The 15,512-nt window shown below is 44.7% G+C and overlaps 1 protein-coding gene across 4 annotated transcripts in view; it reads left to right on the top strand.

Moving 5' to 3' along the window:
* Positions 1-15,512, top strand: part of LOC106613585 (roquin-1) — a 33,532-nt gene that overhangs the window by 8,290 nt on the left and 9,730 nt on the right. For 2 of the 4 annotated variants that reach the window (XM_014215999.2, XM_014216000.2), the window contains exons 3-17: positions 8,579-8,699; positions 9,822-10,058; positions 10,238-10,413; positions 10,553-10,753; positions 10,862-10,994; positions 11,333-11,451; positions 11,794-11,906; positions 12,110-12,376; positions 12,453-12,637; positions 12,821-13,197; positions 13,513-13,674; positions 13,799-13,945; positions 14,309-14,516; positions 14,608-14,879; positions 15,186-15,277. In XM_014215999.2, the coding sequence (XP_014071474.1) occupies positions 8,579-8,699; positions 9,822-10,058; positions 10,238-10,413; positions 10,553-10,753; positions 10,862-10,994; positions 11,333-11,451; positions 11,794-11,906; positions 12,110-12,376; positions 12,453-12,637; positions 12,821-13,197; positions 13,513-13,674; positions 13,799-13,945; positions 14,309-14,516; positions 14,608-14,879; positions 15,186-15,277 (2,810 nt within the window). The remainder of the gene's footprint in view (positions 1-8,578; positions 8,700-9,821; positions 10,059-10,237; positions 10,414-10,552; positions 10,754-10,861; positions 10,995-11,332; positions 11,452-11,793; positions 11,907-12,109; positions 12,377-12,452; positions 12,638-12,820; positions 13,198-13,512; positions 13,675-13,798; positions 13,946-14,308; positions 14,517-14,607; positions 14,880-15,185; positions 15,278-15,512) is intronic. The other 2 variants (XM_014216001.2, XM_045687378.1) reach the window with 2 other exon arrangements.

The raw sequence follows: 15,512 nt of genomic DNA on the forward strand, positions 1-15,512 counted from the left end.
TGATATAAAGAAAATGTAGCCTATTTCAGAAGAACTGAATAGCAAAGTCTGAGTCGTCCTTATGTTAGGCCCTGATCTGGTTATGCCATATGGCTTTGGGCTGCACTAGTTCATTTAACAGACAATATTAGCTTTTTTTATAGTAAGCAGAATACAATTGAACATAGCTGAATAAAATAGAAAGTATATTTTCCCCAAACGATTTCCAAAGTAGTGCGCACATGCGGCTATTCTGTGTTGAGCAGTTAACGAAGTGATTATTTGAAACAGGTCCTCACATATGCTTAATTTAGAGTTATTCATTCAACTTTAGTTGTGATAGAAACATAGAGCCTAAGGTTTGTATTTCTAATATATTCTAAGGCTGCATGATGCGACTAATGATGATTTGAAAAAAGTTCCATGAAAGGCATGCTCTGTTTCTTGCGCATGCTGCACACAGTTCATCAGTCTCTCATTCACAATTTGACAAGCACTTGATATTATGTTATTAATTTAATCTTGTCTTTACACATAGCTTACTAATATACAGTTGAAGTCGGGTTGCGTGAGCATTGCGGATACTATATAGATATGCGGGGTTCACGCCTACAAAGTTCTGATTGGCCTATTAGGAGTGATTGAATAAGGTTTCTGCAAATAGGACACAAGGGGCGTATCCAATAGTGAGATGTCGACTGAAAGAGAACTAAATGACACTTGTACATGTCGTGCGCGCACACACACTGACCCAGACACACACGCTAAAAAGTATTACCCTTCAACTAAAACAAATACACAGGCAGTCTTACACCCTCAGCAGTAAACTGGATTTTTTTTTTTAACCCCTTCCCCTTTTAACGCAAATTTTGCCTTTTAGAATGGGAGTGTGTGTGTGTGTGGATGAAACTGCACTAGTTTGCAGAGAAACTGAAAGCAAACCTTTGAGCTCCAGTTCGAAGGCTGTTTGTTTGGGCTCCAATTACTTTTCAAAAAGAGATGTAGCAACAAAAAAAAAAAACTTCACCTCTGTAAATGGGTGTGCCACCATGTTTCATAAATCAACCACCATGCTAGTTGGTCTCACTTCCTCATCGGTTGATAATAGTTCCCATAGGGTGTTTAAGTGAAGTGCTGGTTTGACCTGTGTTGAAGGCACTCAGCATACCATCTCCATGTGAGAAGGTATAGTACCGTGTTATTATGGCCTAAATAGCTTTGGCAGAGGTAGTATGTGACAGATGTTATGTAACACAGAAAACACTGCCTTACTGCCAACTCCTTGCCTTTGCTACTCTCCACAATGCTCAGTCCAGATCCTGCTCTTTGTACTCATGGGATATGAATGAATTCACTAAAAGTAGGCCTACACAATGTGTACACATTAACAGATATCTATAAATAGAAGGGGGGGCTTTTGGATTTCAAATGGGAGCAGCTACAGGCGCAGCCAGCAACTGCGGCTGGTTAAGGGTTTGCTGAAATGATGATCTAGAACTTTCCTGCAGCTGGGAGTGCTTGGTGGAGACCTGCATGTCATGTTGGGAGGGATGACGTACGTGTGTGTGTGTCAGAGCTCCTCTTCCTTGGCCAACCCAATGACTCAGCAAACACTGATACTCATTTGCTCCCTCGGCACGACTCCTCTTACAGCTGCCAAACATCAGAGGTCTGATGGATTGAGGGGAAGGAGAAAGGGAGAGGGAAAGGGCGGGTGTGTGCCACACTGGCAAGTCCCGTGTCATGACCATCATTAGTAGCCTACCAAACTTGCCAACGGACGGTCACTAATGGCCTGGTACTCAGCACTCTATCGTCCCTCTTATCACTCTGACGGCAATGCAAATGCAATCAAATCAAACACTTCATGAGAGCCCTAGCATTGAGTTTGAGCGGGATAGGATCACCTGTTGTAAAACGAGAGCCAACTCGTCATAGCTGGTTGATGCATGGAATGAAATGTGTTCCTCTAAGCCCATGTTGCACAACATTTCTATAGGCTAAGCGATGCGATTGTGTGATAAAACAGAGTTGATGGCCTCTATTAAAAAGAAGATTCTATTGGCTACGCCTACTATATTTATTTCCAAACTTTCCTAATACTAAGCACATTGCTTACAACTGGAGTAGCCTACCTAGCTGGCATGAAAACTCCCCGCGGGGAAAGCGTCCTCCATTCGCTATTCAAGTGCATACGGATTACATGTCTTTTTTTGCCCCTGTTCTGACAGGTGCATGATAATGGCCCATTCTAAATCCAAATTAATTTCACTCATAATATTTAGTATATTTATTGACAAGATTAAATTGAGAATAGTCTGATGGGTGAGAATATTATCAATGATGCCCAGTGTGTGGTAAGAAACAGCGCATGCTGTTTAAATAATGGAATGCATCACGTAGCCTAGCCCATACGCCTAGGTGTTTTCATAAGGTTTGTATCACAACTAAAGTGGCCAAATAACTCTAAGCATAGCCTAAAGGCCTAGAGCTCCTAGAACAGAGTTGGAGAGCCCAACGCCTACAGAGCCTAGTGAAACGTGTTCTTATAAGCCCAGTCATTGCACCATCGCGTGAGGAAACAGTTTGACTGGCCACAGTTTAAAAAGAGGTCTCGTGCAGCTATTGATTGCTCAGTTGTTAAATTTAAGCACATTAATCCGCTTTACAACCGGTGTAGCCTACCAGGCATATTTATAAATATAACCGCACGTAACCTCTATTTGCTATTTGAGAGCAAGCTACGGATGTTGTTTTTTGGGAGGGACATTCTGAATCAACAAATAATTCCACACATACAGTTGAAGTGGGAGGTTTACATACACCTTAGCCAAATACATTTAACCTCTCTTGGGTATGTGGGACGTGACCGTCCCACCTGCGGGACACACTATTCAACAGCCAGTGAAATAGCAGGGCGCCAAATTCAAAACGACAAAAATCTCATAATTCAAATTTCTCAAACATAGAACTATTATATCCCATTTTAAAGATAAGATTCTCGTTAATCCAACCACATTGTCTGATTGCAAAAAGGCTTTATGGAGAAAGCATAGCATTAGATTGTTAGCACATCACCTTGACAAGAAAAACCACACAGCCATTTTCCAAGCAAGGAGAGGCGTCACAAAAACCAGAAATACAGCTAAAATGAAGCACTAACCTTTGATCTTCATCAGATGGCACTCATAGGACTTCATGTTACACAATACATGTATGTTTTGCTTGATAAAGTTCATATTTATATCCAAAAACCCCATTTTACATTGGCCCGTAATGTTCAGAAATGTTTTTCCTTCAAAAACTTCCGGTGAATGAGCACATCAATTTATAGAAATACTCATCATAAACGTTTATAAAATATTAAACTGTTATTCAAAGAATTATAGATAAACATCTCCTTAATGCAACCGCTGTGACAGATTTCAAAAAGCTTCATGGGGAAAGCACACTTTGCAATAATCTGAGTACGGCGCTCAGAAAACATCAGGCAATACAGATACCCTCCATTTTGGAGTCATCTAAAATCATAAATAGCATTATAAATATTCACTTACCTTTTGATGATCTTCATCAGAATGCACTCCCAGGAATCCCAGGTCCACAATAAATGTTGTTTTGTTCGATAAAGTCCATCATTTATGTCCAAATACCTCCTTTTTATTAGCGTGTTCAGTAAGCTACTCCAAATGTAGGAAGCGAGCCGAAGATTTCACGACAAAGTCAAAAGAATTCTATTTACGTTCGAAGAAACATGTCAAACGATGTATAGCATCAATCTTTAGGGCCTTTTTAACATAAATCTTCAATAATATTCCAACCGGACGATTCCAATGTCTTCAATAATGTAATGGAACACATCTACCTCTCACGTGAATGTGCGCCACTGAAGTCATATTATTTTCTGAGTCACCAACTTCCCGCCCTTCTCGTTCACACTCTGTTAACTGTAGAAGCCTGAAACAACGTTCTAAAGACTGTTGACATCTAGTGGAAGCCTTAGGAAGTGCAAAATGAACCCTAAGTCACTGTATACTGTAAAGGCAATCACTTGAAAAAACTACAAGCCTCAGATTTCCCACTTCCTGGTTGGATTTTTCTCAGGTTTTTGCCTGCCATATGAGTTCTGTTATACTCACAGACATCATTCAAACAGTTTTAGAAACTTCAGAGTGTTTTCTATCCAAATCTACTAATAATATGCATATCCTACCTTCTGGGCCCGAGTACCAGGCAGTTTAATTTGGGCACGCTTTTCATCTAGAATTCCGAATGCTGCCCCCTACCCTAGTGAAGTTAAACTCAGTTTTTCACAATTCCTGACATTTAATGCTAGTAAAAATTCCCTGTCTTAGGTCAGTTAGGATCACCACATTATTTTAAGAATGTGAAATGTCAGAATAATAGTAGAGAGAATGATTTATTTCAGCTTTTATTTCTTTCATCACATTCCCAGTTGGTCAGATGTTTACATACACTCAATTAGCATTTGGTAGCATTGCTTTTAAATTGTTTAACTTGGGTCAAACATTTCAGATAGCCTTCCACAAGCTTCCCACAATACGTTGGGTGAATTTTGGCTCATTCCTCCTGACAGAGCTGGTGTAACTGAGTCAGGTTTGTAGGCCTCCATGCTCGCACACACTTTTTCAGTTCTGCCCACAAATGTTCTATGGGATTGAGGTCAGGGCTTTGCGATGGCCACTCCAATACCTTGACTTTGTTGTCCTTAAGTCATTTTGCCACAACTTTGGAAGTATGCTTGGGGTCATTGTCCATTTGGAAGACCCATTTGCGACCAAGCTTTAACTTCCTGACTGATGTCTTTAGATGTTGCTTCAATATATCCACCTAATTTTCCTCCCTCGTGATGCCATTTATTGTGTGAAGTGCACCAGTTCCTTCTGCAGCAAAGCACCTCCACAACATGATGCTGCCACCCCCGTGCTTCACGGTTGGGATGGTGTTCTTCGGCTTGCAAGCCTCCCCCCTTTTTCTCCAAACATAATGATGGCCATTATGGCCAGAAAGTTCTATTTTTGTTTCATCAGACCAGAGGACATTTCTCCAAAAAGTACGATCTTTGTCGCCATGTGCAGTTGCAAACCGTAGTCTGGCTTTTTTTATGGCGGTTTTGAAGCAGTGGCTTCTTCCTTGCTGAGTGGCCTTTCAGGTTATGTCGATATAGGACTTGTTTTACTGTGGATATAGATACTTTTGTACCTGTTTCCTCCAGCATCTTCACAAGGTCCTTTGCTGTTGTTCTGGGATTGATTTGCACTTTTTGCACCAAAGTACGTTTATCTCTAGGGAACAGAACGCGTCTCCTTCCTGAGCGGTATGACGGCTCCGTGGTCCCATGGTGTTTATACTTGCGTACTATTGTTTGTACAGATGAACGTGGTACCTTCAGGCATTTGGAAATTGCTCCCAAGGATGAACCAGACTTGTGGAAGTCTGCAATTTATTTTCTGAGGTCTTGGCTGATTTCTTTTGATTTTCCCATGATGTCAAGCAAAGAGGCACTGAGTTTGAAGGTAGGCCTTGAAATACATCCACAGGTACACCCTCAATTGACTGAAATGATGTCAATTAGTCTCTCTGAACCTTTTAAAGCCATGACATCAGTTTCTGGAATTTCCCAAGCTCTTTAAAGGCTCAGTCAACTTAGTGTATGTAAACTTCTGACCCACTGGAATTGTGATACAGTGAATTGTAAGTGAAATAATGTCTCTTAACAATTGTTGGAAAAATGTATTGTGTCATGCACAAAGTAGATGTCCTAACCGACTTGTCAACGCTATAGTTTGTTAACAAGAAATTTGTGTAGTGGTTGAAAAACAAGTTTTAATGACTCCAACCTAACTGTATGTAAACTTCTGACTTCAACCGTATATAATAGACTTTGGCCCAATAGGCTTGGAATATTCCTCACTTTCAAGGAGCTTGGATTGGGTTATTTTGCTTAAAAACCTACCTAATATAAAAAATGTTATTTATCTCATCCTGGCAAGAGTGGCCCGAAGGGTGTTTAGCATCCCCAGTGGCTCTGTAAGTGCTGAGAGGATATTCTCTCCATCACATGAAGCCACAGACTCTGGTCTTACTCAGGTTTCTAAAGATGAATTCAAAGTCACTGAGCCTAATAAGGCGTCTTTCGTTTAATTTGTATTTCATTTTAAGTAAGTCACAGCCTATATGCGCAATTTAGACTAATGATTTAATACAGCGAAATGTTGTACCAGCCTAGTGTTTCACCCGCAAATGCTTCACAATGCATTTCTTAGTAGGCTATAGCCTTGAAATAATATAGCCAAAATAATTTTCTTAGGCTCCCTGTCTGGCTCCTGACCTATTTTGTGTTTATATGCTGTTATAATGACATTTAACTTGTTTTAAATTATGTGCAGTTCTTACATTTACCTTTCCATGTTTATTCAAATACGTTTCATTCAAATCATGTGATTGGTTTCAATACTTCAAAACCAAAAGTTAGGTCCAGATAGTCACAAAAATAGATGGGTGTTGGTTAAATTGTGATTTTAATGAATGGAGCGAATTCGGAGCGGCATTTCTTGTCCTGTGTGCATGGAGCGGTTCTTAGCAGAGCGGTTGGAAAGGATGTGGAGCGGTGCACAAGCACCACGCCACAAGTGACGAGCAGGATTTCCAACCGCTGTCATACTCTGGCATGAACCCATCTCTCCACCGGCACTAGGGTCAAGGAGGAGCGCACTTCACTCTCTGGCGAGAGATCTATTACCTAGTTATCAACTTTTTAACTACTTACTACTTTTTAGGTACTTTGCAACTACTTAGCATGTTAGCTAACCCTTCCCCTAATCTTAACCCTTTTAGCTAACCCTTCCCCTAATCTTAACCCGTTTAGCTAACCCTTCCCCTAACCCATTTAGCTAACCCTTTCCCTAACCTTAACCCTTTTAGCTAACCCTTTCCCTAACCTTAACCCTTTTAGCTAACCCTTCCCCTAACCTTAACCCTTTTAGCTTACCCTTCACCGAACCCTAACCTTAATCCTTTAACCAAACTCCTAAACTTAACCCTAACCCCTACCCTAGCTAACGTTAACAAGCAAGCTAATGCTATTCGACTAGCTAGAATTCATAACATATCATACGTTTTGCAAATTTGTAACATATAATATGATTTGTAATTTAACATATTTGAAATTGGTGATGGGCATACACAAATGAATACATACTATACGAAATGTAACATCATACTAAATGGAATGTATCAGATTTTCGTACAGAATATTACAAAATACTCTGAGACCAGGTTGAAACTAGAGGTAATTATAATATAATAAAAAAAGAAATACGAGCCTTTGGTCATTAATATGGTCAAATCCAGAAACTATCATTTCGAAAACAAAATGTTTATTTCAGTGAAATACGGAACCGTTCCGTATTTTATCGAACGGGTGGCAACCCTAAGTCTAAATATTGCTGTTACTTTGCACAACCTTCAATGTTATGTCATAATTATGTACAATTCTGGCAAATTAGTTCACAACGAGCCAGGTGGCTCAAACTGTTGCATAGACCCTGACTCTGCATGCAATGAACGCAAGAGAAGTGACACAATTTCCCTAGTTAATATTTCCCGCTAACATGAATTTCTTTTAACTAAATATGCACGTTGATAAAAAAGATACTTCTGTGTATTGATTTTAAGAAAGGCATTGATGTTTATGGTTAGGTACATTCGTGAAACAATTGTGCTTTCTTCGCGAATGCGCTTTTGTTAAATCATCCCCCGTTTGGCGAAGTAGGCTGTGATTCGATGATAAATTAACAGGCACCGCATTGATAATATGCAACGCAGGACAAGCTAGTTAACCTAATAATATCATCAACCATGTGTAGCTAAATGGTGATTATGTTAAGATTGATTGTTTTTATAAGATAAGTTTAATGCTAGCTAGCAACTTAACTTGGCTCCTTGCTGCACTCGCGTAACAGGTGGTCATCCTGCCACGCAGTCTCCTCGTGGAGTGCAATGTAATCGGCCATAATCGGCATCCAAAAATGCCGATTAATCGGTCGACCTCTAGTTGAAAGTCTCCCTATTCCTCCATCTCTCCACTCTTTTGACAGTGGTAATTTGCACTTGTGTGTCAAGTTGAAAGAGACTGTTCTTTCGATCATGTGTCAGATGTTTGTGAAGGCAAGTATGCAGGATAGTGCTTCTCTTCCGGATTGTTTAATGGTCTGAAGGAGGGTTTGGCACCGTCACACCATCTATCCTCCATTTAGATTTTTTTTCATCACGTCTGACCCCTGCACCACCATTACTGGTGTGGTTTGCCCTGTGACAAGACATGCTCCTCCTTGCATCTACCAAGTGGTTGATCAGATGATTTGTTCTTACTGCCTACTAGGATACACACATTGAAATGGTTGTACACTTTACCCTATTATTAATCAAAACATTAATATAGCGTATCATTTTTTTGTCCCTTAAATTCAGTCCGTTTATATGCAGTGTCGCACACACACACACACACACAATGGAAATGGAAACTATATTTAAACGTGTGTGTTGTGACCATGGTGTGTCTGTTTTGTCTCCCCAGGTGTCCAAACGGCAGCCTACCACCTTGCTGACGGGGCCAGAGGACATAGCCCACTATGAGGAAGCCAGTGATTGTGTGGAGGAGCTGGCTCTGTACCTGAAACCACTGAGCAACAGCAGAGGTCAGTCAGACACCACCTCACCGTCACAACCATGGCTCATTAATTATGGGAAAAGTTTCTATTCACCCTGCATTAATTTCTCAAGATATCATATTTAATAGCATCAGATTCACCCACTCTCCCTTTGTATCCACTCATGACAATCCACATTTTATTCTAGTGCACTAGTGTTCAGTGCCGTGAAGAAGTATTTGCCTCCTTTCTGGTTCTCTATTTTTGCATGTTTTTGATACTATCAGATCTTCAACTAAAACCTAACATTTAGATAAAGGGAACCTGAGTTTACAAATAACAGAAAAATGGATACTTATTTTATTTATTTCATTAACAAAGTTATGCAACACCCAATCCCCCTGTGTGGAAAAAGTAATTTCCCCGTTACACTCTAACTGGTTGTGCCACATGTATCTACAATGACTGCAACAAAATATTTCCGGTAGTTGTTGATCAGTCTCTCACATCGCTGTGGAGAAATTAAGGCCCACTCTTGCATGCAGAACCGCCTAGTCAAAGCCCAGACCTAATCCCAGTTGAGATGTTGTGGCAGGACTTGAAACGAGCAGTTCATGCTTGAAAACCCACAAATGTCGCTGAGTTAAAGCAGTTCTGCATGGAAGAGACGTGAGAGCCTGATTAACAACTACAGGAAGCGTTTGGTTGCGGTCATTGCAGCTAAAGGTGGCACAGCCAGTTATTGAGTGTAAGGGGGCAGTTACTTTTTCACACAGGGGAATTGGGTGTTGCGTTACTTTTGTTTATGAAATAAATATATAGTATATAATTGTTGTTATTTGTTCCCTTTATCTAATATTAGGTTTTGGTTGAAGATCTGATAGCATTCAGTATAAAAAAATATGCAAAACTAGAGAATAATTTTTCACAGCACTGTATTTCGGAATAGCTTGGCATACGGTATAAACAGTCTATTGAATGGTGGTGCTTCTCTCTCCCCCTCCTCACAGCCTCACACTTTCCTCTCATCCTTATCCATTTGCTTTGATCCTCGTGTATTTAGTTGTTTCACAATTCCTCCCTTACTGTTGCACTGGTTGTAAGTTGCTATGGATACAACCCCAGCCTCTCTCTCACACTCCACCCCTCTTCTTCTCTCTCCGGGTGTAGGGTTGAGCACCAGCGGTGCACAAAGCTCTCTGAGTCGGCCCATGCAGAGGAAGCTGGTGACCCTGGTGCACTGTCAGCTGGTGGAAGAGGAGGGCCGGGTGAGGGCCACGCGGGCGGCCAGGTCCCTGGGGGAGCGCACAGTCACTGAGCTCATTCTGCAGCACCAGAACCCCCAGCAGCTCTCTTCCAACCTGTGGGCTGCAGTCAGGGCAAGGGGCTGCCAGTTTCTCGGCCCAGGTAACATACAAACGGACAAACGCAAGCACAGGCGTGCAAAATAGCGAGCAAGCCACTCATTCACATATACATACACACATGGCCCAAATGACAAATGTTTCAATTGCATCCGCCCTGAACGACTGAGAAAATGAATGCTATCGGAAGCATGTGAAAATATTTTCCATGTGTTGTTGTAGCGATGCAGGAGGAGGCTCTGAAGCTGGTGCTGCTGGCTCTAGAGGACGGCTCCGCTCTGTCCAGGAAGGTCTTGGTGCTGTTTGTGGTCCAAAGGTTAGAGCCACGCTTCCCCCAGGCCTCCAAAACCAGCATAGGCCACGTGGTGCAGCTCCTCTACAGGGCCTCCTGCTTTAAGGTAGGTCCGACTACCTACAAACATACACCTAAACACGGTTCTAAGACCAACATAGGCCACGTGGTGCAGCTCCTCTACAGGGCCTACTGCTTTAGGGCACACGACTGAAACCGTCCTGTCTGTCACCCTGTGTCTTCAGGTGACCAAGCGAGACGAGGACTCGTCCCTGATGCAGCTGAAGGAGGAGTTCCGGACATACGAGGCACTGCGGCGCGAACATGACTCCCAGATTGTCCAGATCGCCATGGAGGGTGGCCTCCGCATCGCCCCTGACCAGTGGTCCTCTCTGCTCTACGGGGACCAGTCGCACAAGTCCCACATGCAGTCCATCATCGACAAGGTACGTAGGTGTGTGTGTGCGTGTATGTGTATTTTGATGTAACTTAAATGTGAGCCCTAGTGGTGTTGCTGTGTATTTGAACAGAGATTTTGTGTGTGTGTGTGTCAGTTGCAGACGCCAGCGTCGTTTGCTCAGAGCGTTCAGGAGCTGACCATCGCCCTGCAGAGGACAGGCGACCCGGCCAACCTGAACCGTCTGCGACCACACCTGGAGCTGCTTGCCAACATCGACCCCAGCCCAGGTTGGTCCATTCACAGTACATCAATACCCTTTTCAAACTATCGTTCCGACCCCGTACCAAACTGTGGTGGCCCGGATATTTTCTGTACACACTGTCCGCTCAGTACAGTTTTGTTTGGCTTGGTTCGGCAGTGTGAAAAGCCCTCAACGCGCTCACTTTAAAAGTTATGTATCAGTAAAAGGAATCCAAATTGTATGCGTTTTTTAAAATGTAAGCGACTTTGCCGTGCAAGCAAGTCGTCATCACTTTCACAGGGCCTATTAGACAAGGTCCCCAGTGCTCTTCCAAGTATAATGCATTTGACCCCAAAAAATACCCCGTCTTGTCCTCCATCTTAGACTCCCCTCCCCCCACGTGGGAGCTGCTGGACACAGGCTTGGTGGCGGTGAAAACGGTTGTGCACGGCCTGGTGGACTTCATCCAGAACCACAGCAAGAAGGGGAGCGACACGCAACAGGTCTGAATCTAGATGCTCAATCCCCCAAAGCATATCAGTAGAATAGGGCGGAAATGATTGATAATACCAGGGTCGTTCATTAGGGCACGCAACGGGAAATGTTTTGCGACATAAAACGTAAGGAGTGTTTTTCTTATTAGACAAGTCCAGGTAGTCCCTTCCTGTTTGTCAGTTTTCTTTTGTTTGGTGCCTAATGCATATGACCAATGTTTGAATCTTGATTGATACTTGTTAAAGCTGATAATAGCAGTCAATGACTGTCTGCTGGTTGGTGATCTTAACAGTAATAACACCTTTTGTATTTTCCATTATTAACATGCCCTTGTGGTGGCTCCTCCCCAGCCTCCCCAGCACAGTAAATACAAGACGTACATGTGTCGGGACATGAAGCAGAAGGGAGGCTGTCCTCGAGGAGCCAGCTGCACCTTCGCCCACTCTCAGGACGAGCTAGAGAAGTGAGTATTCCACAGTGAGCCACACCCAATGGGGATCGTTGGGCACATTCCCAACTTTGCTTAACAGTGAATTGTGTATTGATGTCAATGGGACGTTGACTGTTCATTGCACAGATCCGCTCTGATAGTGTGACAACGATCATTAGGCCACACACAGGTGTCAACCTCTTTCACTAACCACATATTTCTCCTTCTTTCTGAAGGTATCGTAAGATGAACAAGCGTCTGGCCGCCCGACGGCCCCTCAGCCTGTCCTTGACGCAGCTCAACGAGGTGGGCCTATTGCCCGAGGAGGTGGGGATGATGGAGGGGCTGGCCCACAAGGGCCTGACCAATGGCATGGTGGCATCAGTCACAAGCTCCGCCCTGCCCCAGCTCATCTCCCGCGGTGCCGACCCCTCCTACGAGCCCATTATGCGGAAGCCCCAGTCCCAGGGAAGCCACAGTGCCCCCGGCTCTCCCCCTGACTTGTGAGTAGATGGACACACATAGCATCTGTTACACATACATACTCACACTCACACTGAAATCCTCTGTCTTTTCCAGACTGGATCCCGTGCCCAATCGGCCCATGACCCACCCCAGGATGGCGGTGGACCACCTGGCCATGCACAAGCCAGTGCCCAGGGGGCCCCCCATGTACCCCTCACAGCAGGGTGAACATTTCTACCCCCCTGAGCCCAGGGCACCACCATCAACCATGCAGTACGAGTCCACCCAGTACCCCCCAGGTAAGGCAGAACAGACCACTCTTTTTCCTGTGATTTCCTATGTATCTCAAGCTTATGGATGCGTCTGCTGATGAAAGAAAGTGTTTCTCTCTGGGATCAATTAGACTTGTAAATCTCCCAGTGTGGTTCTATTGTGCTTATCTAATACCAATCCTGTTGTCACGCTCTTCCGTGTCCTCTCAGGTAACCCCCCCTACCCCTACCAGTCCTCCCAGTACCTACCCCAGCCCCGCTACGTTCGGAACCTCCCTCCCCCTAACGACCCGGCCACGCCCACCTACCCGGAGTCCCCCTACCCCGGCACCTACCCACAGGAGCACGAGTGTCCCCAGCCCTCAGGTCCCCACTTCTCCAACGCCAACCCCCATGGGTACCCACCTCCCCCTCATTACGACGGCCGTCGACATCCCTCCTATCCGCCGCCACCACCACAAACCTATCCCCACCGGGAGGAACCCTCCTCCATGCCTGCGGACGAGGCTTCCAGAGAAAGATACCCTCCCGAGGGTTACCAGCCCGCTGGCCCCCACCCCGGCCACATGAGGCCCTACGCCACACGGGTAAGCACACGTCTGGAGTACTAGGCTCTTTATAAATCACAATATCCATAACTCTAAACACCTATTAATCTTCAGGAGTTTAGTCATCAGCGTTATCCAGATTGAGTAGTGACATTACTCAGCCGATTATCACAAGATATGCCATTTAGCACACAGTCTTGCGTGCGTAATAAAAACACATATTTATATATTTTACATATCGGGAGTGTCAAGAATGTATCATACGAGTCCAGGATAAATCCACTGCAAAAAATGTATTTCCAACGCTGCAAAAAGTGCACTACAGTAAAGGTGTCCACATGTACTGTTGTACAGGAGGATTACAGTCGGCCCCAGCCCACTCCCACTCTGGACTACCTGCACCGCCGACGCCAGGAGATCATGGCCCAGTTGGAGGACAGGAAGCAGGTCACTCCCCCACCCTTTGCCCCCTCGCCCACGCAGCCACACACCTACGAGTCCAACTACACACAGGAGGTAAGAGGCTACACTCGTCTAGTGTTTCTATGGTAGAACGCAGTGGCATCTCGCCCCGCGTACTACCGCAGCAGTTAGTCACTTAAAGGAAGAGATAATAATATTGTGCGTTTGTGTGTGTCAGCAACAGCAGTACATGGAGAACTCCCAAGTGTTTGCAAAGTACCGTGAGCCAGACTACGCTAGCCAGTACTCTCCTTGGTCATGTGACACCATTGGCTCCTACATTGGCAGCAAGGAGGGGAAGTCTAAAGACAGCATGGAGAGGATGGTGAGTCATCAATCAATATCTAATCTCATTCTATTTTCTGTTTGTTGTGGTGTAAAGCTTGACCACTTTTTAAAGATCCAAATCTGAATATCTTAAGATCGACCAAGCTCAAAACAGTTTCCAAAAGCTCATCTCTTGTAATGGGGCCAAAATGTCTGTTTCATTTTTGTTGTTGGACAGATGGTTATCTTGCGTTTACTATTCTATTGGTTGTCCTCGTTGACTGATCAAAGGTCACTTATAGAAATAGTGCTGTGACTTTTTCAGAATACGGTTAAGCTCACAAAAGTCTTTCAACTACAGCTTTTCCAGTTTCAGTGGAGTGGGTCTGTACTTTCTTTAATAACTCTCTGGGTGTTGTAGAACACTGAGGGGAAAGGTGCAGAGGGCCAGCGCAGGTCGGCCGAGGCCAGAGACGACGACCCTATCATCCCCTTCGGCTCCCTGCCCACTGTGTCGCGCTTCGGGGTGATCTCCCGCACCCCCAAGACGGGTTACCAGATGGCCGGGCCAGGGCATGCCGTGACCCCCTCACAGGGGACCAACAGCCCCAAACACACCGCCGCAACAGGTACAGGGAGAACACATACACGCCTTTTAGGGTTTTTGCTCTGTTTACTCCATTTCGTCAGAGTCTGACCTGCTCTTGTTATCCACCACAGCGGACTACCCCTATGGGAACGGTGCAGGATGGGGTGTTGCCCCGTACACCCAGCCCCCTCAGGCCCACCTCAGTGAAAGGCCAGTCCAGGAGAGGGAGCAGCTGACAATGGAGCTCCAGCAGGTCAATCGGCAGATCAACAAGCAGACTGCCCAGGCGGCCCAACCCAGCCCGGGGGAGTGGTCTTCGGGGAGCGTCTCCAGCCAACAGCTGAGCCTGGAGCTCCACCATGTGGAGAGGGAGATCGGCAAGAGGACCCGCCAGATAGCCCTGGTGAGAGAGAGTAGGGGGCACAGAGATGGCCAAATATAGATAGAAAGAGCGACAGACTGAAGCAGAAGACGGAGACACACAGCCTGCTTTGATCTCTAAAAAGGGTTTGCGAACAGGAGCAGGGCTAATGTCACCTACTGCTATCCCACTTATAAGACAAAGGGTGAAACACAAGCGAGCCGAACAGGTGCAGCCTGAAAGCTTTTCTACCAAGACGATATTGATGTAGACTCCAAAACGTACAAGCTTTCAGTCCCTCAGTCACTATTGTGGTGAACTGACAGTGGTGCCATTGTCCCCTTGCAGGAGAACCATGTGTCTCATGATGGGAGCGGGGCATACAAGCTGAAGCCCACTGAGAACAAAATGCAGAGAGAGGAGCACTCGTTGGTTCTCAGGTAAAACCGCACATTGGGAGACTAGTAGTAGTTTATTTCAACTGCTGTGCCGTAAGGAACCGTTTAGTTTGCCCCATAAATCTCCCTTAACCCGCTAGAGTGGATTTCCAGGGCCCCACTTAAATGTAATTAGCATAATAATAAAAATTCTCATCGAAATCCGTCAGTTTAAGCTAGAACCAGTTTTTTGCATCGGATGTGTCTCAACCCATCGCATCCGCCAATGTCGCACTTC

The sequence above is a fragment of the Salmo salar genome, chromosome ssa10, assembly GCF_905237065.1.
Source record: "Salmo salar chromosome ssa10, Ssal_v3.1, whole genome shotgun sequence".
NCBI classification, from domain to species: Eukaryota; Metazoa; Chordata; class Actinopteri; order Salmoniformes; family Salmonidae; genus Salmo; species Salmo salar.